The following is a 26,139-nucleotide window of genomic DNA, read 5'->3' as shown; positions in this document are numbered from 1 at the left end:
GTTCCCCATGTTTTCCAAAGGCATCCATGCCACTGAGGTTAACAGTAAAACACACGTCTTAATCTTAGCCCACACTGATAACATCCCTCCTAAAATGGAGGATGAATTTGGGGATTACGATCTAGAGCAAATGTCCTCAAACTACAGAATAAGAAGGACACTCATCCCATTGAAAAAAATGGATGACTATATATAAGTACATACGTATTGCCATATTGTGACAGATCGATGGTCCATCAAGCCCAGCATCCTGTTTCCAACAGTGGCCAATCCAGGTCACAAGTACCTGGCAAGATCCCAAAAAAGTACAATACATTTTATGCTGCTTATCCCAGAAATAAGCAGTGGATTTTTCCCAAGTCCATTTTACTAATGGTCTATGGACATTTCCTTTAGGAAGCCAGCTAAACATTTTTTAAAACCCTGCTAAGCTAACCGCCTTTACCACATTCTCTGGCAACAAATTCCAGAGTTTAATTACAAGCTGAGTGAAGAAAGATTTTCTCTGATTTGTTTTAAATTTACTACTTTTGTAGCTTCATTAAGTTCTCCCTAGTCCTAGTATTTTTGGAAAGAGTAAACAAGCGATTCACGTCTACCCCTTTCCACTCCACTCATCATTTTATAGTCCTCTATCATATCTCCCCTCAGCTGTCTTTTCTCCAAGCTGAAGAGCCCTAGCCACTTCAGCCTTTCCTCATAGGAAAGTTGTCCCATTCCCTTTATCATTTTTGTCTTCCTTCTATGTACCTTTTCTAATTCCACTATATCTTTTTGAGATGCGGTGACCAGAATTGAATACAATATTCGAGGTGCGGTCGTACCATGGAGCAATGCAAAGGCATTGTAACATCCTCATTTTGTTTTCCATTCCTTTCCTAATAATACCTAACATTCTAGGAGCTATGGAGAGGCATTTTTGATAAGACATCCAAGTTTCAGTCCAACACCTAGCACACAGACTTAATCAAACCAGAAAAATATCTGAATTTCTTGTTCATTATGGCTTTGTGCTAGATGTTTTCAGGCTCAGCACGTCCACCTGTAGGTGCCATTAGAAAAAAAAAAAAAGTAGAAAAGCAAGCCATAGGGAGATCTGTGTTACAGCATTCCTAGTGAACTGAACTTACCACACAAACATCCCAGCAGTGCAGAGGGACAGCCTAGTGGTCAGTGCAGTGGACTTCACAAAAAGGGATCCGGGTACACATTCCACCTAAAACCCTTCATATTGTATGTTGAGCCTTCCAGGAATAGAGACAAGTTAACTGTACCTAAAGATCCACCACTACAATAGCCCTCAGGCTTGCAGTTCACTTATATATATGGGAACAAGAGCTATGTCTATGCTCCAAGAGGCTCACATATTTGTTCTGAAATTAAAGAGTTAATGTGGGAATTGAACCTGGGTCCCGTTATTCACTGTCCACTTCACTGACATCAAAACTACTCCATCCACTTGCTTGCTGTTGTTTTAGGAATGGCCATAAGATCTGGAGATGTTATAGAGCCTGCTATCTACTGTCACTGTCACATCTTTGGGGGTTGAGAGGGGGTCAGTGACTATTGAGAGATTAAGGGGGTTTCATGCCTTTGTCCCTCTAGTGGTCAGCTAGTCCATTAGGGTACTTTTTTCAGACTTAGGGCCTAATGCACAAAGGCAGCTGTAAAATACGGCTGCCTCGGTAAAATTTAGCGAATCGCAAACAGCGTGCAATGCACAAAGGGAATCGCATGCAAATGGCTGCTCGGATCCCCCTTTGTGCATTGCTTGTTGTTTGTGAGTCTGAGCTGTTGAATGCATTTGACACTGCTGTCAAATGCACTTGACAGCTCTGATATACTGGTCCCTGACCCCACAATTTTTTAAAACATTTCTTGGTGGTCCAGTGAATCCTGACCCCCCCGTATCTTTTAAAAAAAAATTTCTCACTCCATCCCCCCCCCCCCAATCTTTTTTTTTTCAATTTTCCCTGGTGGTCCAGTGAACTGCACCCCTTCTTCCCACATATGCACACACACCCCACCCAGATCGAACCCCACAGCCCTCCCTGTACCTTTACAAGAGAGAGGCAGGAGCAACATCTCTTCTCTCCTGCCGCAGGCCTTCCCAGAACAAAATGACAGTGCCCAGGCAATGCACAGAATGTACTGGGCAGGGCCTGGATGTCACCATTTTGTTCTAGTGGGCCCGAAGCAGGAGGGAGGAGCTGTTGCTCCTACCCTTCTGCCTCCACCTCTTGTAAAGGTACAGGAGGGGTGGGAAATGGATTGGGAGGGGGAACATGCATATGCTTGCGCGGGGGGGGGGGGGGAGGGTCCGGTTCACTAGATTACCAGGAAGAATTTTAAAAAAAAGATTCTGGGAGGGCTGCAGTGGGGTCAGGGTCCACTGGACCACTAGGGAATTAAAAAAAAAAAAAGATTGGCGGGGCGGGGGGGGGGGGGGGTGCTGGTGTCCATAACCTCACTCTGTATTTGTTCATACCGATATTGGCGATCGCCTCTACGGTACTATGTAAGCCCTATTGAGCCTGCAAATAGGTGGGAAAATATGGGATACAAATAAAAAAAAAATTAATTATGGTGTTCGGCTGGAGGGTGCACTGGGAGGTGAGAGGTAGGAAGTACAAGCAGGCAGCCTTTTTAGCTGCCTGCTTGTGCTTCCCTCATCTCCGACAGCTCCAGAGCAGTCGTAAATTTTGCTTGTTACATTACAGCTATTCTGGAGCTGTTCATCCTCTGGAATACACATAAGAATACTAATAAACTTATTATAATACATTTGCATGGGGTTCTCGGTGGCTGCTAACAGCACAGGTTAGAGCCATGGAAAATCCCATTTTGCACTGCTAGCTACATAATCGCTTGCATTAGACTGGCTAGAACCAGTCTAAAGCAAACGTTAATAGCATAGTAAGCTTTGTGCATCTGGCCCTTAGTAGTGACTAGAGCAAAAAAAAACATGCTTCTTTTCTGCCATGGACCTTTTTTTCTGTTCCATTATAGCATTTCTCAGTTTCACTTTTTTCACACTTTTTCACATTATCTACATTTTAGATATGATATTTCATATTTAAGCCCTTTACACACTACTCACTTTTACTATATGCTATTTCAATTTAAGACATTTTTCACACATATTCTTTTCTTATTCAATATATGTTTTATTTTACTTTATTCGTTTTGGGAATGGTTAAGTCTGCTCACTCTTGGAGGACATCTTTATTCATGTAAATCACATGGTTGACCAACGCTCCGCTTTACTAAGCAACACCAGTGCCATCAAGGCCCATTAATTTTGAATCGGCCGTGTTGGCACTAGCACATGGACAGCCACTAACACTGCTTTGTAAACAGACTCCCAAGTGTTTTTGATATAACACACCTTGGGTATTTCTTGTACATGGCACAAATTGAATATCCCTCTATATATGCTTGTTTACTATAATTTTAAGTTGTAATTTTATATCACATTTTAACTTCATGTATCTATTAGCTGTTTATATCTATCTATCTATATAAAACGCACCTCCAACGTTCTATTGAAGCCTCACCTGCAAGCCGGAAACGTTTCCCTTTGTGGTGGTGTAGATATCCGGTTTGCCCATGAGTGTCTGCCCCGCCCTCGCGTCAAACGTGATGACGTCGAGGGCGGAGCACTGACACTCAACGAATCAAGGAAGCCCATTGATTAATCTCTGTTTCCACGCCACAATGCAGCCGTCATTCCCATACACTCAAAACCAAACAAAATCGCCGCTACACCCCATCCCCCCGCCCACAGTCCCCATCACCACCCTCCCGCAGCCACTCGCTCACCGTTCCGCCGCACCCCCTCTCCTCTCTGACTCTGGCCATGCAGCAGGATGATTACTACACACGAGTGGAAGTGACCCAATCAACTACAATGTAAGCAAGGAAGCCCATTGGTTAATCTCTGTTTCCACTCCCCAACACAGCCGTCATTCCCATACACTCAAAACCAAGCACACCTAGGAGCTGCTGATCCACATTGTCGTTTTTTTTTCCTTCTTCCATCTGAAACACATCTAAAGCTGTTTCTACTGGATAAACTGTGTCTTAACAGGTAAAATACAAAAGGTTTTTGTTTTTGGTTTCTTACTGCACACCTTTTTAATTTATTTGAAAGCTACCCATCTGTACATATGAATACCATGAAATCTAAATTAGATATAACTAAAACAGCTTTAAAAATTATTCTACCTGGTAGAAACAGCAATTTTAAACTCTGTATTTTCAGATCATTTGTCAACAATACAAAGTTTATCCAGGTAAGTGCCCGTGGCTGCGTCAGCCCCGCCATTGCCTGTCAATGTGTGTCACTGAAAGACTATGAGGGAGCTCCAGCTGCCTGTGGGTGAGGACAGGACTTAGCTGCTGGACGCCAGAAGCAGTGTCTCCTTAGGTTGATAGCAAATAGCAGGGAGGGGATAGGACTGTGAAACTGGGAGGGGGACTATGGAACTGGGAGGGAGGGAGTGAAGGTGACCCAGGAACTGGGAGGGTGGGGACCCTGAGGGAGGGTGGGGGGGACCCTGAAACTAGAAGGGACCCTGGAACTCGGAGGCAGGGGGGATGACCCTGGAACTCGGAGGGGGGGATGACCCTGGAACTCGGAGGGGGGGATGACCCTGGAACTCGGAGGGAGGGAGGGGAGATGACCCTGGAACTGGGAGGGATGGAGGGGGGACCCTGGAACTGGGAGGGAGGAGGGAGGGGCCCCTGGCACACACTCTGATTCTCACACACACACTCTCTCTCTCATGGACACACTCACACCCAGTCTCACTCTCTCTCTCTCTCTCTCTCTCTCTCACACACACACACACACTCACACATTCACTCTCTCTCACACAGTCAATCTCACAAACACTCTCAAATATACACACTCCGAGGAAAACCTTGCTAGCGCCCGTTTCATTTCTGTCAGAAACGGGCCTTTTTCACTAGTATGTATATATTTGTATTTGTTTTGTGCATTTCATATTTGTAGATACCAAGACTCCTGATGCAGGCACGTAGTTGCCGAAACACGGGACTGTGTCGAGTCCATTGTATCTGTATTTTACCAATAAAGACTTTGTATTGATCTATCTCATTTGGTAGAGCAAAGTCCCTTCCCTACTTTGTTGACTGGACTTTATTTCATAGGATACCTTTCCTTGTTTTTCAAGTGTTGCCATTATAGCAGAAAAACATCCAGAATTAAAGCCTGCCCAAATCCCACCTAAAAACCAGCTCCAACATGCCCCCATGCAATTTAGATGAACTGCAGAGTAAAATGTCCCAACTCCGTGTTTTCAAAATCGTGATTTAGATGTTTTGGCGAGAAAAACATTCGCTTTGTGCTGCTTTTGAGACGTTTTTCTCGTTTATAAATCAGCACCATAGCAAACAAACCACAGTCACTGACATGCCACATACCACTCACCACTTTGGTTGGAAATCTCTCCCTGTGGACATGGAATACAATCAAAGCAGCAGATGGGCTCACTTTCCCTTGTTAATTTTCTGAAGCCAGGAGGGCAGCTGTCACTGCATTTGGCTTGAGGGGGTGTCTAAATATTGAAAGAAAAATCTGGGTAATATGATATAACATTCACAAAGGGTACTTTTAAAATTAAGGCCCCTCTTTACTAAGCTACACATCCACTCATTCTGCACCCTTCTTGCTTCCAATAATTCAGTATAGTCTCAAGTTGGAGTTCTGAACAAGCAACTTTACTTAAAATGTATCTCTTTCATCAATAAAGGACAGTACTTATAACAGAGACAAGCATGTTGCTACTGTTTAGGTTTCTGCCAGGTAATTGTGACCTGGATTGGCCACTGTTGCAAACAGGATACTGTGTAGATGGACCACTGGGCTGACCCAGTTTGGCTATTCTTATGTTCTAAATAAGCAGAGGGAAATAGCAACTAGCTACTTTCTCCTCTTGTCTTGGTTTAGTCAGAAATAGGGATGGCAGCTCAGAAAATGTTTTTTGTTTCATTTGCCGTGTTGTTTGCACCATTATTTATTTTATTTTATTTTGGTTTGGATAGTCTTCATTTTGTTGTAGGGCACTGTCATTAAGAGTGTGCATAGTTCTGAAAATGTGTACCCTCTTTCCAAAGGGTGGGCACTATTGGGAGGGTATACTATTTCAGAAAGAGTATACTCTTCCCTTATAATGTTGTACATGTGTAATGGTTCATGTATGTGCAATGGTTGAGCATGCACCACAGTTCATGCATGCTCGCGCTATTTATTCATTTATGACATTTATACCCCACATTTTCCAGTACAATTTCGAGTTCAATGTGGCTAACAAGCTAAAGAAGTCATTACAAAATATGAAGCAAAATACATAAACTCAGACATATCAATAAGGAAAGAATTGTAATATATAAAGAATTTAATAATAAAGCATAATGGGGAGACTGGAAGGGGGCGATTAGACACCAGGATCAATTGACAGAAATGTTTTTGAAAAGGAAAGATTTCAAAAACTTACAAACCCTCCCCCCCCCCCCCCCCCCCCCCCCCAATAATCAAGTTGGGATCTTATATTTTTTGGCAAGGAATTCCAACATTTAGTTTCTTTAGTATGAAAAAGTAGTAGAATATATAGATTTATAAACTAATTTCTTTCAGGTAGGAAAGATGCAGGTAGTCTCTTGCACCAAAGATTGAACTGCGAGAAGGCAGACTAACAAGGGGCAACAAGGCTCAATGTGCTGCGGCGGCTAAGAAGGCGAACAGAATGTTGAGTATTATTAGAAAAGGGATGGAAAACAAGCATGAGGATGTTATAATGCCGTTATATCACTCCATGGTGCGACCGCACCTGGAGTATTGTGTTCAGTTCTGGTCGCCTCATCTCAAAAAAGATATAAAGAAATTGGAGAAGGTGCAGAGAAGGGCGACGAAAATGATAAAAGGGATGGGACGGCTACCTTATGAGAGGTTAAGAAGGCTAGGACTCTTTAGCCTGGAGAAAAGGCAGCTGAGGGGTGATATGATAAAGGTCTACAAAATAATGAGTGGGGTAGAGCGGACAGATGTGAAGCGTTTGTTTACGCTTTCTAACAATAATAGAACTAGGGGACACAAGATGAAATTAGAATGTGGTAGGTTTAAAACAAATTGGAGAAAGTTTTCCTTTACACAGCGCGTGGTTAGACTCTGGAACTCATTACCAGAGAAGGTAGTGACGGCAGCTGGCCTTGATGAGTTTAAAGGGGGGTTGGACAGATTCCTGAAGGAAAAATCCATTGATCGTTATTAAATTTCGGGTTTTTTGCCAGGTTCTTGGGGCCTGGATTGGCCGCTGTCGGAGACAGAGTGCTGGGCTTGATGGACCTTTGGTCTTTTCCCAGCATAGCAGTGCTTATGCACTTATATATAGTCAGGGGCAATACCATACAAAATCTGAACTATGAGAGCACAGACTTTGAATAGAATCCTGACCCTAATGGGAAGCCAATGCAAATGTATCAGCAAAGGAGTAGCCCTCTCAAAGTGTGGTACATGCATGACAAGTCTAGCCACAGCATTTTGGGCAGTTTGCAGTTTCCTTAAGATACATTCTTTACACCGTGTAAAGATAGAATTACAGTAATCAAATTGGGTCAAAACAAGAGACTGGACAAGTAATCTGAAAATATCAATTGAAAAAAAAGGGCCTAATGCGCTTCAACTTCCAAAGTAATTTAAAAGATTTAAACGATCTGGCATTCCCTTATGATTCCTTTAAAGATGAGAGGGAACAAGGGAAAATTGTAGTGGTGGGCAGTCAGCATGTGCATCTCTACACTCACCAGAATTTATTAATCAGTCCCAATGGAGGGTAATCTGTCTAGATTTAGGGTTGCTATTGTAGTATCTAGGCCTGATTGATTAAGAATCTTGCATTTACTGTAAGTGATCATCTAACTCAATCACACCCTGGAATCACTCTCAATCACACCCTGACTGACTGGAATTTGAGCCGCTAATATTAGGTGCTTATTAAAGAATAAATGGGTAAATTTATAGAATCTGGCCCTAAATGAGTAAATTTACCCATTTATCTGGGGTAATTTTCATAGTCTTAGATCTGTTTACCTAAGTCTTTATTTAGACAACTAAATCAGTTTAAAATCTGGCCTTCTCCTGTCTAACCTTGTCTCTTTTTGACTCTTTCTAATATCCTCTTAAATTGTACTTATTTTCATCTTTCTCTGAGCATAAATATTCATGCCTTTATCATTTCAAAACCTTTTTCTAGTGTCTATTGCTCTATTATTTTTGCATCCTGTAAAATCGTGATAATCCAGTTATACGTCTGAAGTTAGCATCATGCCTTCCCTCATTCTCTAATGTTTCTTAAAGCTGACCTGGGTGAATGCACTGTCCCATACGATTGCCTTCTCATTGATGATGAAATCCTGCCCTGGGGAAGCATAAGGATTATAACTTCCAACAATTTCACGATGCAGTACTCCATTGGGTAAATAGATCAGATTTATAATATTGTAGCCAGTGCTCAAGTCTCTATTCTCATTAAAAAAGATCTCTTCATCCAGATTGTTCTTAAAGTGGATATTCTTCAGATAACGATGAAGCTAAAAATTAGAATTTCAGTAGTGAACTTAGCTGTCAAGTTAACTGACAACTTCAAACATATTTCTGTTCAACTTTATTTTATTGTTATTATGTAATGCTATACACAATCTACCAAATATTAAAGACTGGATGTAGTTCTCTAGGTATTGGACCATGGCTGGCCCACCCCTGGCCTAATGTATTTAGATAGTGGTCTAAGCTAATGGAGATTACACCAAAGGCACTGAGTACTACTGGCATTAGATCATGTTAAAATTCAGTTGGATCTAAACGCTAAGATGCCCATTATATTCCTATGGGCATCTCAGTGTTTAGCGCCAGCTGATTTGTAGCGTGAGCTAAAATCACTAATACACCTTAGTAAAAGACCCACATAGAGAGAGGGCTCTACAAGAAATAGATATTTAAAATCTGATTTCTAATACATGCTTGTATTTTTTCCATAGTCTGAAAAAATGGAGAGAATTAAATTAAAAAAAAAAAACACAGAGAAATGAGAAAGAAAGAGAGGGCCAATGCTAGTAATATTGAGGGTAATTGTCAAAGCAATTTACCAGGATAAATAGCCATTTGCTTGACTGAAAAGCTGAGCTAATAATCACCTTTCTCTGTCTTGCTAAAAGTTCATCATGAGGAGGAGCTATGGAGCTTGACCTAGACAGAAGTATGGTGTGAGAGCTCCTCTGAAGAGACTATTTTGCTAGAAATTTGCTGGATTTTTTCACCAAACATATCAACAAATAATATCCCTTCTTTTCTATCATGGCTGAGTCCAAGAACTCTAAATCTAGATCCAGGGCTGCCGAGAGACTGGGCCGGGCCCGGGGCAAGGCCACCCCCTTCCGTCCGCTACCGGGCCGGGCCCCCTGCATTGAAATCACAGCACCTCTCACCTCCGTGTGAAAGCGCTGCAGGCAGCAGATCGCTTCCCTTTGGGCCTCCTTCCCACTCTGTGTCCCGCCCTCGTCTGACGTAACTTCCGCGAGGGCAGGACACAGGGAGGGAAGGAGGCCTGAAGGGAAGCGATCTGCTGCCTTGCTGCCTGCAGCGCTTTCACATGGAGGTGAGAGGCACTGTGATTTCAATGCAGGGGGCCCGGCCCGGTGGCAGACGGTCGACGACGGAGGGCGGGTGGGACTGCGGCTCTGGGCCCCCCTTGGAGGCCCAGGCCCAGGCCCGGGCCCGGGAAATTTTTTCCCCCCTGCCCTCCCCCCCTCTCGGTGGCCCTGTCTAGATCCAGTCCTTACTGAGATACAGATGCTTAAGGATATGCTTGAAACACAGAGCTCATCAGAGAGATGCAAAAAGAGCTGGAAAACATCAATGCAAAGCTTCATATGTCTCAGCACAAATTATATGATCTGAACAGAAAACTACCAACCTGGATTCCAGCATGCAACTTAGTAAGAATAATGAAACAGAGATCAGAAAATTACAACTGGACCTAGAAGATCTTTCAAACAGAAGTAGAGGAGGTAACATCAGAATCCTGAGTTTACCAGAATTATCTGAGGGAAATGATATAATTGCATTTCTAACTGCATGGTTTGTGGTGGGTGTCTGGATAAAATAAAAGTTTCTGGGAGTAGTTGAACGAACACCATGGAGATATCTTCCACAGACCTTTTTGTGGAGCCACTTCTCTTCAATTAGATGTTTCTCTGTATTTGACTGTTTTTGCATGCATGCTTGCCTAGCTAAAATATATATATTTTAGAACCACTTTAATATTGTTATAAGGTACATTCACTTTTGTTTCCATTGTTTGGATATAGGTATAGGGGATTTTTTGGAATCAGTAGTTTTTCCTCCACATTTGGGAGATTTTTTTTACACTGATTCTTTTTTCCCTTAGTCAAGAAACCAATGATACACATAGGACTTCTTGAAAAATAATGGGTTAAAAAAATGTGTGTGTCCCTATCTTGAGATTTGATGTTTCATTTTGTTTAATATATTAATCCTAGGAGTCTCAAGTGAATGGTTTTCTTATTGTTCAAACTTTTTTTCGTATATTAGGCATTACTAGGTAGTTGATTGTAGATAATATTGTTAATATATATTATATAGCTTCCTAGCACTCTAATAAGAGCATGTGTTCCCAATATGCACTCTGTGTTTATTATTCAAACAATATCTTGGACCCACATCTTGTTATATACATTCAGTTGGAAGACTTTAATGCTTATCTATTTTGAATAACTGAACTTTATTTTTCAGTGCTATGTGACCCTAGATACCGTCAACTCAAACTGGAGGTCGTTGTGAATCTACGTGGAATATCTACGTTACACACATCTGGCTCAATTAGATGATCCTACTAAGCAAAGACTTCATGAGGTTCAGAAACAACTGGATGGCCTTCTTCATGATGGGGCCATTCAGGACCTTTATTTCTATTATTGCCCTATAGGAAAACAGGTGCAGGACGTCAGACTCAGAAACCTGAAAGGAAGGAAGAAGACTTCGGCTGGTGGGGGATGGGGTCCCCACCAGCCCAGGTAGGCGACAGCGAGTGAGCGGGCAGGCGAGTGGGCGGGGGGGTCGAGAGGGTCGGCGGCGGTGGGGGGGTGTCGGCGATGATGATGGCGACGGGTGGGCGATGATGATGGTGGTGCCGGGGGGGGGGGGGCTGAAATGTGCCCCCTCACCTCGGCTCTGGCCCCCCCTACCGCTGAAGGTCAGATACGCCCTTGGTTAATGGAGCACTCATAAGGAGTTTTGATCTTCAAAGGGGCACTCACCAGGGTTGTCCATTGTCTCTGCTTCTTTTCCTGCTGGCTCTTTAGCCATTGGCAATTAAGATCCGACAATGTACAGAGAACAAGGGAATATTAGTTGATGGTTGATGGATTGGAGTGCAAAATAAGCATTTTGGACAGGGTGCCTCAGCATTTATGTGTTGCCCTGTGATTAGTGCAGGATTATGGAGATATTTCGGGACAGAGTAAACAGTGTGAAATCTGAGTTGCTGCTGCTGGCAGGAAGTGTTATGGAGTCTTGGTATGCTGATCTACTCATTCCCCCAGTAAAAAAGCCGATGCGCTATCTATGCATTTACCTTAGCACTAACCTGCATACTCTGTGTAATATATTAGATCCTATAGAGAAAGTAAAAAAACTGCCGTATGTGGATAGATCTCCCCTTATCACTAAGGGGTGGGATAGCCCTTGTTAAGATGGTCTTCTTGCCGAAGCTTCTCTTACCCTTACAGACTATACCTATCTGGTTAACTCGTAAGGGTGAAGGCACCTTTAGAAGTGTTACTAGTTCCTTTATCTGGCGCAATAAGAGGGTGTGTTTAGCATATTCGACCCTGACCCTGTATAAGGGATGGGGGGCCTGAATCTTCCTGACATCCACCGTTATAATGTTGTGACCCTGATGAGGCTGATCTCAGGAAGGCATCACAGGCCACTCAAAGTTCACGCCACAAGGGTGGCTGGAGGGGTGGACTGCTCCCCTTGCCTTGTGCAGTATGCTGCATATGAAGCCCACCTCTAATGCGTGCTATACCTCACATCTTCAATTCTTATGGCCAGTGCGCTTAGCCTGTTGTTGGTGGCGGAAAATACAGCATAAAGTGGCAGATGCTTCCCCCGATACAATTTGAGGGCAATATAGATTTTCTATCTGGCCTGGGAGTTACGCCTTTTAGAACTTTTAGACTAGGAAGAGTTGTGGTTCTATAGGCCAGTTTTTGTAGCTGGGGGAGGGTTCTTTTTCCTTTTACGTATGATGTGTGAGGGTGTTAATGTTTTCATATGAGATTTCTTTCTTTTTCATAAAAAAAACTACATCAGGAGAGACTATTTTATGTAATGTTTCAACAATTTGCATAAGAGACTCGTACATTTTTTATTTTATTTAGGATTAACTCATATAGTCTTCACATTTATACTTGCAATATTGTACTCTGTTCTGACATTATAAATAAAGACTGCAAAAGAAGTATATTATAAGATTTAATAACTGAATACAATCAAGCCTCTTAAGTTTCCATATTCTAGCTACTTATTTTCAATTTAATCCCCTCATTTTCCAATTAGTGTAGGTTCAATGTGGCTTACAATGTAGTTATATTAGAAATGCTAAAGTGCAATTTAGGATTGGATATAGGCATAGATCAGATTCTAGCAGTGTTCACATATTGGATGCATTGGTCGGACCTGTACAAGACTGTGGGGGTTCGTTGAAAAAGAATTTCCTGAAGTGGGCATTTAGGTGTTTTCAAAATGTTAGGTAGTTGTTCATGCATTTTAGGTCTTTTTGGTAGTGTGTTCTAGTCTTTGGTGTATAGGAATGTGAAGCCAGTAGCATATATTTTGATTTGTATTTTAGACCTAGACATTTGGAGAAGTAAAGGGTGAGGTAGGTTCTTGCATCATTGCATATCAGTACTTCAGTAAGGTTTGTCAGGTATTCAGGTACAAGCCCAAAGATAATTCTGTAGGTCAAAGAGCATAGATTAAAGATTATATGTTCTTTAATAGCGAGCCAGTGTAGGCTTTCAAGTAGTGGCCTGCTTTCAAATCTGTTTTTTCTGAACATCAGTCTTACGGCTGTGTTTTATGCTGTCTGCAAACTTTTTAGTGTTTGCTCTTTGCATCCGGCAACGGTTCCATTGCAATAGTCCACATGGCCAAGGAACATGGATTGGACTAATACGCGGAATACTTCTCTTGGGAAGTAGTTTTTTTACACACTTCAGTTTCCACATTGAGTAGAGCATTTTCTTTGTGGCAGTGGCGTAGCAAGGGCGGGGCGGTGGGGGCGGTCTGCCCCGGGTGTCAGCGGGTGGGGGGTGCTCCGTCGTCTCCTGCCACCACTTTTCCTGTTTTAAAAAAAATCCATCGCAGCGACGCAGGCAGGCAGCGCTTCGCGTCTGCCCTGTGTGTCCTGTAAAAGCTGAAAATTGCCTCGTTGGCGTCGGGCCTTCCCTGGTGATGTCCCGCCCTCTTCTGAGGTAATTTCCTATTTCCTCAAGGATGGGACATCGCAAGGGAAGGCCCGACTCCAGCGAGGCAATTTTCAGCTTTTACAGCACACACAGGGCAGACGTGAAGCACTGCCTGCATCGCTGCATGGATTTTTTTTTAAACAGGCAGGGTGATGGCAGGAGAAGAGGGCCCTGTCAGCCTGTACGGAAAAGAGACGACGGGACCGGGTCAGGGGGGGCTCAGAGGGGAGAAGGGGAGCCCAGAGGGGAGAAGGGGATTGGGGAGGGGTGGAGGAGCCCAGAGGGGAGAAGGGGATTGGGGAGGGGTGGGGGTGCTCAGATGGGAGAGGGGTGGGGGTGCTCAGATGGGAGAGGGGGAGCCCAGAGGGGAGAAGGGGATTGGGGAGGGGTGGGGGAGCCCCGAGGGGAGAAGGGGATTGGGGAGGAGTGGGGGCTGAAAAGGGGCAGGGGCTGAAACTGTGGGGACTGGGGGCTTTAAAGGGGACAGGGAGAACTGGCTAGGGCTGAAGCTCGGGACTGGTGAGAGAAAAGGGCTGGGGTTGAAACTAGGGGCTGAAAAGGGGACAGTGAGAAGTGGCTGGGGGCTGAAGCTCGGGTCTGATGGGAGAAAAGGGCTGAGGGCTGGGGATTGGTGGGATAGTGGGGCTGAAAAGGGGGGCAGGTGGGAGATGTGGGCTGGGGCTGGAACTAGGGACAGGTGGAATAAGGGGGCTGAAAAGAGGGGGCAGAGAGAGAGAGAGGGGACAGACCCTGGATGGAAGGGGGGAGCGTGAGGGAGTGCAGACCCTGGATGGATGGGAGAGGGAGGGCAGACGGATTGAAGGGGCAGAGAGAAAGGGCAGATGGTGGGTGGAAGGGGGAGAGAGAAAGAGGGCAGACTGGGGCAAATGGTGGATGGAAGGGGCAGAGATAGAGGGCAGATGTGGATGGAAGGGAGAGAGAGGGCAGACACTGGATGGCAGAGAGAGAGCGAAGACAGATGCTGGATGGAAGGAAGAAAGACAGTGAAAAGAAGATGAGGAAAGCAGAAACCAGAGACAACAAACTGTAAATAAAATATATTTTTTTATTTTTTTGCTTTAGGATATAGTATTGTAGCTGTGTTAATAAATGTTTATAAATAGAACATGTAAATAAGGTAATCTTTTTATTGGACTAATTTTAATACATTTTGACTTAACTTTCAGAGAACAAAACCCCCTTCCTCAGGTCAGGATAGGATACTCTAACAGCACTATACTGTATTGACCCGAGGAAGGAGATTTTGGCCTCTGGAAGCTAAATGTATTAGTCCAATAAAATGGTATTATTTTATTTTCTGTATTTCTTTTATTTCTATTTGTTAATTTGTAAAGTGGTGATTGGTATTTGTTAGTTTTTTCAAATTTACATCTGCTGTCTTTATATTTTGCACAGTATTAGAGGACATTTTCTGTTTCTGTGGTGTTGCATTGTATGCAGAGTCTGGCATCGGGGGTTCAGTTTAATTTTTGTCTAAATAGAAAGTTTGTGATTACTTATTCTATAGTGGATTAGGGTGTATCTGTGTTTGTGAAAAAGACGTGACTTTCAGTTGGCATTGACTGTGCAGGATCGACGATCTGTACTAATCTGTTTTCCAACAGTGGCCAATCCAGGTCACAAGTACCTGGCAAGATCCCAACAGTAAAACAGATATTGTGCTGCTTATCCTAGAATATGCAGTGGATTTTCCCAAGTCCATCTTACTAATGGCTTATGGACTGTTCTTTTAGGAAATTATCTAAACCTTTTTTAAACCCTACTAAGCTAACTACTTTTACCACATTCTCTGGCAATGAATTCCAGAGTTTAATTAAGGGAAAGGGACTTGATATACTGCCTTTCTGTGGTTACAGTCAAAGCATTTTACATATTACATACAGGTACTTATTTTGTACCTGGGGCAATGGACTGTTAGATGACTTGCCCAGAGTCACAAAGAGCTGCAGTGGGAATCAAACCCAGTTCCCCAGGATCAAAGTCCACTACACTAACCACTAGGCTACTCCTCCTCATTGAGTGAAGAAATATTTTCTCCGATTCGTTTTAAATTTACTACTTAGTAGCTTCCTTGTGTACCCCCTATTCCTAGTATTTTTGGAAAGAGTAAACAAGCAATTCATGTCTACCTGTTCTACTCAGTATTTTATACCTCTATCATAGCTCCCTTCAGCCGTCTCTTCTCCAAGCTGAAGAGCCCTAGCCATGCTAGCCTTTCCTCATAGGGAAGTCGTCCCATCCCCTTTTGTTGCCCTTCTCTGTACCTTTTCTAATTCCACTATATCTTTTTTGAAATGCGGTGACCAGAACTGCACATGGTATTCGAGGTGCGGTTACACCATGGAGCGATACAAAGGCAATATAACATTCTCAGTTTTGAGTCTTCTCTGTCATGAATCCATGTTTCATTTAGGAATACTAGACCAAGGTATTCATCTAGTACCCAGTCCTTTATTGTTTCTGTTTTGCTAACTGCTGATCTAGCGTTGGTAGGTAGTTGTCCTTGGTAGTAACGACTGTGGTAATTTTCACTATTTGATGTTCATTTGAGCTTCTTGATTTTCTGGGTTACTTTCTGGTCCTTTTCTGTATCTGGACCTTTATTGAGTGACTTCCATTGTTTAAATCAACATCCCTGTCTATTTGAACTCTACCTGGTGAAGAGGCAGCGGTTCTTGTATGGTGTCTCAGATTGCATAGTATTGGTATTCTGTTGTTTTCATCCTGTGTTATGGCATGAATACCCATGGTGGTTAGTAGCATTAGAGTTAGTGACCCCACTAGAAGACTTGTGACGTGCATTTTACCCCTTTATTGAACAAGAAAATTTTTTATATTACCTGTACTCTTATTATTTTAACAGAAAAGTGATCTGATGAGTTTTTATGTTCCTGGACCCCTTAATGTACTGGCCACTATGCTGAACCTCACTGCGATAGACTCAGCATTCTGATATTTTGTTAACACAAGATGTAAAGCTGGGCCTTAGGAAAAGCAAAGCCAGTCTAATTATGTTCTAATTTCTGTTTATAATTTGGTTTAAATTAATGTTGTAGCTTGATATTTGTAACCTCCTCATCCCCAATATGAGACTCAAATTTGATATTATTATCACATTGATTCAAATATTGTAAAAAAAAACTTGATTCCTCATCCCCTTCCCAAACCAAGAACACATCATCTATGTGTCACGGTCGATATTGCCGACGTCCGTGCCTTGCTCATCAGTGCCCTGTTCCTTCTCCTAAACCTTCTAAAATTACCTGCAGTGCCAGTCAGTAACCTGTGGAGTCACTGTAGAATGGTGGAGGCCAAGCTGGTGATGTCATCAGCACTGAGCTCTTCTTAAGCTGGCTTCTGAGTGTGATCAGTGTTCTGGCAATTATCCTTGATTAAGCCCAGGCCTACCTGGTGCTCTGCTAGTTCCAACTTCTGTTTCTTTGTGAGGCCTTGGCCTGAAGCTTTGCTACAGCTTTTCTCCTTATGCTGTGTTCCAGTGGAAGTTTGCTTTCAAGCCTGGTAGTCCTGAGGAGTAAAAGGTCTGACTACAGCTGTCACCTTTGCTTGGGTCTAGTGAAGCCTGCGAGTCCAGAGCCTTCTGTGCCTCAGCTGAATTTTCTGTCATCCACCGTGAGTCCTTGGTCGCTGTATGCAGCTAGTGGCTTTGTGCTGTGTTTGGGATTTTGTGGGCTGGATGACAGGGAGTGCCGCAGATGCAGCGACTGAGGCCACGTCTCGAGGCATCTCTGGATGAAGGAGCAGTGCTTGGAGTGTGGAGGGGTCCGCATGGGTTGTTCCTGGCCCTTGGGTACTGTGCAGGGTCGTTTAGTCTTCTGCCTTGGGAGCATCGGCTCAGGTTTGGCTTCAATGGCTCATCTGAGGGTACTGACAGAATGAACCCTTTTCTTAACCACTAGCGGTGTTACCTCTCTCAGCCAAGTATTGGCTGTTTGTCTTTGTCCCTCTAGGGCAGGCCCTTTGCCTAGTCTATTGTGCTCTACTGTATGCCATATGTTTGCATTGCTCTGCTATTATTGAGATGTGCAGCTAGGCTGCTTATGTTTGATTTCCCTATACAGCTAGGCTGTTCTACTTTACCTTTACTGCATACTTTATGCTTTGCATTGTGTTCGCTAGTATTGAGATGCACAGCTAGGCTGCTTATGATACAGCTAGGCTGTTCTACTTTATTTTATTCTGTGTTTTATGTTTACTTTGCTTCAGCTAGGTTAGACTGTATAGCTAGGCTACCTGTTTTCCTTTCTGTGCCATCTGGCTACCTTTTAGCCTTGTGTTTTTTGCTACTAATAAAGCTGCCTCAGTTCATCTCCACATGGTCCAGTCCAGTTCTTGGGAGTACTCTTAGTTCTGAGGGGACTTGATCTACCCAGAGGTGGTTGAATGATTCTCACGAGGCCACCTCTGGGCAAAGGGCTCACAAATGTCACACTATGAACTGCTTCCATTGCACAATATTAGATCTGAACTGACTAGTTTTACATACGTCTCCTCATATTCCGCCATATATATAGGCAAGCAGCCATGGGGGCCACAGTGGTCCCCTGGCCACCCCCTTAATTTGGAGAAAATGTTGTCGATCAAACTGAAAATAGCTTTTTGTAATTATTATTTCTGATACCCTATATAATAACTGTACCTGTTTTAAGCTTTTGAACATGTTTTAACGTTTTAGTGATTTTCAGCTAAAACATAAAATCAAGAGCACTAACCCCTGGATTCTATAACATTGCATGTCAAAATTAACCACTATCATGGAAATTTGGCCATACAAGTTATAGAATAGTGTCAGTTGTGCCCCTAAACATAGTAACATAGTAACATAGTAGATGACGGCAGAAAAAGACCTGCATGGTCCATCCAGTCTGCCCAACAAGATAAACTCATATGTGCTAGTTTTTTGTGTATACCTTACCTTAATTTGTACCTGTCTTTTTCAGGGCACAGACCGTATAAGTCCGCCCAGTACTATCCCCGCCTCCCAACCACCAGCCCCGCCTCCCACCACCGGCTCTGGCACAGACCGTATAAGTCTACCCAGCACTATCCCCGCCTCCCAACCACCAGCCCCGCCTCCCACCACCGGCTCTGGCACAGACCTTATAAGTCTGCCCAGCACTAGTCCCGCCTCCCAACCGTCTCTGCCACCCATTCAAGGCTAAGCTCCTAAGGATCCCTTCCTTCTGAACAGGATTCCTTTATGTTTATCCCACGCATGTTTGAATTCCGTTACCGTTTTCCTCTCCACCACCTCCCGCGGGAGGGCATTCCAAGCATCCACCACCCTCTACGTGAAAAAATACTTCCTGACATTTTTCTTAAGTCTGCCCCCCTTCAATCTCATTTCATGCCCTCTCGTTCTACCGCCTTCCCATCTCCGGAAAAGGTTCGTTTGCGGATTAATACCTTTCAAATATTTGAACGTCTGTATCATATCACCCCTGTTTCTCCTTTCCTCCAGGGTATACATGTCCAGGTCAGCAAGTCTCTCCTCATACGTCTTGTAACGTAAATCCCATACCATCCTCGTAGCTTTTCTTTGCACCGCTTCAATTCTTTTTACATCCTTAGCAAGATACGGCCTCCAAAACTGAACACAATACTCCAGGTGGGGCCTCACCAATGACTTGTACAGGGGCATCAACACCTCTTTTCTTCTGCTGGTCACGCCTATCCCTATACAGCCTAGCAACCTTCTAGCTACGGCCACCGCCTTGTCACACTGTTTCGTCGCCTTCAGATCCTCAGATACTATCACCCCAAGATCCCTCTCCCCTTCAATTAGTCTTAAGTACCAATAGTAGCCTATAAGTGGTGTTAATCAGCACTAATTTGTAGTTACGTGTAGAAATGCAGTTAAGTGTTATTCTATAGATTTAGCACAAGATTCAGTAAATGGCACCCAAAGTTATGATCCATGCTGAGCTAGTATTCCATAAAGGCCAAATTGCAGTGAACAGTCTTTATAGAGTACTAGCTCATTGCACATTTCCACACCTAAATTTGGGCATGAGAATTTATGCCTGACAAAGGCTGGTGTAAATGTTTGCGCCCAACTAATGGAAGTTAGGTACGGAAATGTATGCATTCTATAATACTGTGCTGAAATTCCGAGAATGCCCCTGACATGCCCAAACCCCTACTCCTTCCATGGACACACCCTCTTAGGAGTTGTGCTTTAGATGTTAAGTACTCAGGTTATAGAGTACGGGTGTTGAGTAGTTCCACGTGCAGCCTCAAAAAAATGAGCACATGTTAAGGCCAATTATTACAAATTTAGCCAATTCACTTGCATACAGATCTGCGATCCATGACCAAACTTGCATGCCCAACTTAGGTTGACTTACATAGAATTTGGTGTCTAAATGTTATAATATGCAAATAGAAAGGGGATATGTAGCTGGATGGGTCAGGGGCGGGTCTTCCAGTTGTGCATGAAAGTTATAGAATACCTATCATTTATACAAACAACTTTCAAATTCAGATGTGACCATTTACATCAGCTTTTGACATGGTGCAAGTGCTCACACTTATAGTTAAATGTGCATGCTCTGTTCTATAACGACAGTGATACATGCACTTGTCATTCTAGAATTGGCATTTAGCACTTATATTTTGGTGCCTACATTTTGGCTCCCTTATTTGAATCTACCCCTATGTGGCGAATTCTATAATTGGCACCTACAAAGCTGGCACTGAAAAAAAGCGCATAGCGGTATTCTATAAACCCTACTTAAAGTTAGGCACAGTTTATAATATAGCATTTAAGCCCAGGGATCATGCCTACATCTAGGCACAGCCATTTGCATCGGCAAAAATGTGGAGCAAATACTTTCACTTATATTTAGATGCAGAGCCCCCATCTATATATATAATTTGTACTTCCAAAGTTCCATGGCTAGCTGGCTGGCAGTCTGGGTTCATAACATCCTGACGTCAGCCAGCCTCCAGCGTTCCATTCCCCCTCACTGTCCTGCCCTCACGTCAAGACGTAGTGACATCAGAGGTCAGAAGAGTGAGAGGGAAGGGAACGCTGGAGGCAAGCTGACGTCAGGAGTTTACGAACGCAAGCAAGAGAATTGAAGGCAACAGAACGCTTGACATTGAGGGGAGGACAGGGCAGCGGAGAATTGACATAGATAGGATGGGAGGAGAGGAGAGAAACACGGGACACAGATGGGAGGGCAGGGCACATGAGAATCGCTGGACATGGAGGGGATGGGAGATGAGGGGAGAATCGCAGGACACGGAAGGGAGGGCAGGGCAGAGGAGAATCGCTGGACATGGAGGGGAGGCAAGGGCACAGGACAATCACTGGACATGGAGGGGAGGCCAGGGCAGAGGAGAATCGATAGACATGGATGGGATGGGAGAAGAGAGAATTGCGGAAAATGGATGGGAGGGCAGGGTACAGGAGAATCGCTGGACATGGAGGGGATGCCAGAATTGCGGGACACCAAGGGGAGGGCAGTGCAGAGGACAATCGCTGGACATGGAGGGGAGACCAGAATCATGGGATATGGGGGGGAGGGCAGGGCAGAAGAGAATCGCTGCACATGGAGGGGAGGTCAAAATCACAGGATACGGAGGGGAGGGCAGGGGAGAGAGGAGAAATTGCTTCAACGAGAGCCTTAAAAACATAATCACCATTACAAGATAGCCTTGCTAGCGCCCATTTCATTTGTTTGAGAAACAGGCCTTTTTTACTAGTATTTTATTACGCTCGTAACTAAACGTCACACCCCCAATCTCCCCTGATCCACCTGTGGCCCTACATTTCCACACCCTTTTTTCTGACTCACTTGTAGAACTTGGGCGCAGATCCCAAACCTAATTGTATGAGCAGATGCTAATTGAATCTAATTAGTGTCAATTGCTTGTTAAAAAGCTAATTGGTACTAATTAGCTTGTTATTCAATTAAAACGACCACACAACATTTTTGCATGCATTGCTTAGTGCTTTATATAGAACTAGGGAATTCCATTAGCCATGCTTTATATGTTTTCCCCATTTCTTTTCCCACTTCTTTAGCTTTTCTTCTTGTAAAGGATCTTATCATGAAAAACATTCTTTGATTGTGGGGATTCAGGGGTTCTTTTACTAAGGTGCGCTGAAAATTGGCCTGCACTAGTGTAGGCGCGTGTTTTGGATGCGTGCAGATCCATTTTTCAGCGCACCTTTAAAAAATCCATTTTGGGTCTGAGACCTTACCGCCACCCATCACTTAGCAGTAAGGTCTAATATGTTAACCAGGCAGTAATGGTCTACGCGCATACAATGCCTTTTATCGCCCAGTTAGCACTGCGTGATGGAAAAAAATTATTTTACGGCATGAGTAAAAAATGAAATTACCGCCCGGGCCACACAGTAGCCGTGCAGTAATTCCAAACTGATGCGTGTTGGGTGCATGTAGGCGCCCACACGGCTTAGTAAAAGGGCTCCTCAGTGTTTCTCTGGGATCATAGAGTCTCCAGTGCATTCTGCCTCCTTTTCCTCAAAGTCTTTCCTTTCATATTTTGCTTTGTCTCGCTTTCTGTTTCTTTTGAACAACACAACATAACAAATGATGTTACCTTCCATGGCAAAGAATCAGATAATTTCCACATTTCTCTACTCCATGTGGTGTTGTTTCTAGAGCCAAACATCAGCATGTCATGCAGTGCGTGTGCCAGGGCATATACAGCGTTGTACACACTGTCACTCCTCCCAAAGTAGTTGGTGTTACAGGTTATGGAATATGACAAATTTACATCAGAACTACAGGATCTTTTGATATAGTTTGGACACTGGCTGTCACACAGGCCCATCCACCACTCCTCAGTGAGATGATTACTTGGAAGCATGGTATAGTTCACCTCCTGGATGAATTTTGCAAAGCTTGGGATCTTCTTCTTTAAAATTACAAATGATAAGGTGTTGTTCTTTATATCGATTTTTTCTTCAACTTTTAAGATCAAATTCAGATCAGTTTTGGTGATAAAGACCTTGCCAGGGATCACCATAGGCTGGGGTATATAGGTCATAATCTCTACATCAGTATAGAGAATAATCACTTTATTTGAAGGCATGTTCATCATCTTTTCTATTTTAGATATTTTCTCTGTTTGTAAGGAATTGGTCTGTGTGTGACTGAAGGTTTCTGTGAATGCAATGCAGCCACCATTCTGGTCAATCCCTTCTCTCAGGATCTGAATTGCCCTCAGGCTGCTTTCATCATCAGATGCAATGATACCAACCCAGGTCCAGCCAAAATGCTTCAGTAACCTGACAATCCCAGCACAGACGTAAAGTTCACTAGGGACTGTCTGGTACAAAAAAGGAAGCTTAACTGTGTCACTCATTAGGAGACTCTGTGAGATGAAACTGATCTGTTTAAAAAATATATATATTAATAATAATTAATCCATCAACATCTTTATCACTGTGAAATTATACCTTAAATAATTTCTGCAAACTTTTAAGTTCTGTAATGATTAGATCTGCCTCCCCCGTTTGGGCAGCGGAAGCCAGGGGCTCTCTCTAGTAAATAATTTGTGTGTTCCCACCACCTATTCTGATCTCATACTCCCCCAGACTGCTCTTTACACAGTCTAGGAATTAACAAGCTCCATAATCTTACCAATAGCAATACAGGCAAATCAGGCAGTCATATGATGGAGCAGCATTACACGACACGTCTGTCACCCACCTTCTCTTGTAGCCTTCCTTCTGTTCTAATACCCTTCTGACTCCCATTTTTTTACTATTTTCACACTATTCATTTCAATGGACCCTAGCGTTGTCACCCGGGTTCTTGGCCCTTATCAGTTGATCAAAATGACTTCACATATTATCAAGCTCTAAGTATAAACAAGATATGCTCAGAGCGCATCTTGTTAGATAACTTTGCATTTTCCCCAAACTTTCCCCTAGCCCCCTCCTTTGGATGTTCTCACCCGGGGTGCAGTTGACCCAGTACTATCTGTACATAACCATAGCAATCTTGCTCATGACGTCTTGTAGGTGCCAGTCTCAGGATTGTGGACAAGAGCAAATGCACCCTCCCTTGCCAGCTCAGCACTTGCTACAGTGAAATATAACTGTGTCAAAGGTGATCTCTGATTTTTAAAAGCCTAGCTCTCTGGGAGCTCATTTCAGCTTGAGCTGCAGTAAAATATATTTTGTATCAGAGATGATTTTGATTTTAAGAGGCCTAGCTCTTATTTGGCCCAGTGGCATAGCCAGACTGCCAATTTTGGGTGGGCCTGAACCCAAAGTGGGTGGGCACAAAATTTTCTCTCTACCCCCCTCCCCCAGCAAAATGTAGTCACACTCAGATACATCTGTCACACAGGGTAAAGTGCTGCTTTTCAGTGCATCCGATTTCAGACAATTTATTTAATAGCCTAATCCTTTTCAGTGAGCTTTCAGAGGCCAAAACCTCCTGCCTCAGGTCAGTATAATGCTGTTACGGTATCCTCTCCTGACCTAAGGAAGGAAGTATTGGTCTCTGAAACTTTATTAACACCATATTACTTTATCCTAAATTTAAAATAAAATTATTTTCTTTACCTTTGTTGTATGGCCATTTACTTTTTCTCATTGTGTTGCTCCCAGTCTCTAGATTCTGCTTTCCTTCGTTTTCGCTTAACTCTTCTGCCAGGGTTTCCTGGCCATTTGTCATTTTTCTCTCCTTTTTCTTTGCTTTCTTCAATATTTTTCTGCCTCTCTCTCTCTGTCCAGATTTAATTCATTCTTACTATCCATTCTTTAATTTCCTTCATCTACTTATGGCTTTTCATCTTTTTCTCACCCTTGTTCTCCCCATGCCCCTTCCTCTTATTCTCCAGTCTTTCACTACTCTCCTTTTCCATCCAGCAGCTCTCTTCTTTCTCTCCCCATCCTTCCAGTGTCTCCCCTCTCTCTCCCCATCCTTCCAGTAGTCTCCCCTCTTTCTTTCTGCATCCTTCCATCCAGTGTCACCTCTTTCTCCCTACCCTTCCATCCAGCGTCTTCCCTCTTTCTCTCCCCATCCTTCCACCCATCTACCCTCTCTCCTGATCCTTCCATCTAATGTCTCTCTCTCCCTCCTTCTAACCAGTGTCTATCTCTCTACCCTTTTCTGTTCAGTGTCCCTTCTCTCTCCACATCCTTCCAGTCTCGCCCCTTTCTCTCTGAATCCTTTCATCCATCTCCCCTCTTTCTCTCCCCATCCTTCCATCCAGTGTCTCTCTTCCTATCCATCCGTTTTCCCTCTTTCTCTGCCATCCTCCCATCTGTTTACCCTCTTTCTCTCCCCATCCTTCCGTTTTCCCTCTTTCTCCCCAGTCCCCATCCTCCCATCTGTTTTCCCTCTTTCTCTCCCCATCCTTCCGTTTTCCCTCTTTCTCCCCAGTCCCCATCCTGCCATCCGTTTTCCCTCTTTCTCCCCAGTCCCCATCCTGCCATCCGTTTTCCCTCTTTCTCTCCCCATCCTTCCATTTTCCCTCTTTCTCCCCAGTCCCCATCCTCCCATCTGTTTTCCCTCTTTCTCTCCCCATCCTCCGTTTTCCCTCTTTCTCTGCCATCCTCCCATCTGTTTTCCCCCTTTCTCTCCCCATCCTCCGTTTTCCCTCTTTCTCTGCCATCCTCCCATCTGTTTTCCCTCTTTCTCTCCCCATCCTTCCATTTTCCCTCTTTCTCTGCCATCCTCCCATCTGTTTTCCCTCTTTCTCTCCCCATCCTTCCGTTTTCCCTCTTTCTCTGCCATCCTCCTATCTGTTTTCCCTCTTTCTCTCCCCATCCTTCTGTTTTCCCTCTTTCTCCCCAGTCCCCATCCTGCCATCCGTTTTCCCTCTTTCTCTCCCCATCCTTCTGTTTTCCCTCTTTCTCCCCAGTCCCCATCCTTCTTTCCCTCTTTCTCCCCAGTCCCCATCCTGCCATCCGTTTTCCCTCTTTCTCCCCAGTCCCCATCCTGCCATCTGTTTTCCCTCTTTCTTCCCCATCCTTCCGTTTTCCCTCTTTCTCTGCCATCCTCCTATCTGTTTTCCCTCTTTCTCTCCCCATCCTTCTGTTTTCCCTCTTTCTCCCCAGTCCCCATCCTGCCATCCGTTTTCCCTCTTTCTCTCCCCATCCTTCTGTTTTCCCTCTTTCTCCCCAGTCCCCATCCTGCCATCCGTTTTCCCTCTTTCTCTCCCCATCCTTCCGTTTTCCCCCTTTCTCCCCAGTCCCCATCCTTCTGTTTTCCCTCTTTCTCCCCAGTCCCCATCCTTCCGTTTTCCCTCTTTCTCCCCAGTCCCCATCCTGCCATCTGTTTTCCCTCTTTCTTCCCCATCCTTCCGTTTTCCCTCTTTCTCTGCCATCCTCCTATCTGTTTTCCCTCTTTCTCTCCCCATCCTTCTGTTTTCCCTCTTTCTCCCCAGTCCCCATCCTGCCATCCGTTTTCCCTCTTTCTCTCCCCATCCTTCCGTTTTCCCTCTTTCTCCCCAGTCCCCATCCTGCCTTCTGTTTTCCCTCTTTCTTCCCCATCCTTCCGTTTTCCTTCTTTCTCCCCAGTCCCCATCCTG

General features: G+C 44.0%; 1 protein-coding gene across 1 annotated transcript in view; it reads right to left on the bottom strand.

The window, feature by feature from the left end:
• LOC115458719 (vomeronasal type-2 receptor 26-like) overlaps positions 1–26,139 on the bottom strand; it is a 52,134-nt gene that overhangs the window by 5,737 nt on the left and 20,258 nt on the right. Inside the window, exons 3-4 of the mRNA XM_030188543.1 lie at positions 8,386–8,613; positions 5,456–5,582 (exon numbers count right to left, since the gene is read on the bottom strand). Of these exons, the coding sequence (XP_030044403.1) occupies positions 5,456–5,582; positions 8,386–8,613 (355 nt within the window). The remainder of the gene's footprint in view (positions 1–5,455; positions 5,583–8,385; positions 8,614–26,139) is intronic.

This window comes from Microcaecilia unicolor, unplaced genomic scaffold, assembly GCF_901765095.1.
Source record: "Microcaecilia unicolor unplaced genomic scaffold, aMicUni1.1, whole genome shotgun sequence".
NCBI classification, from domain to species: Eukaryota; Metazoa; Chordata; class Amphibia; order Gymnophiona; family Siphonopidae; genus Microcaecilia; species Microcaecilia unicolor.
The sequence above is the reverse complement of the archived record's forward strand: the minus strand, read 5'-3'. Positions and strand labels throughout refer to the sequence as shown.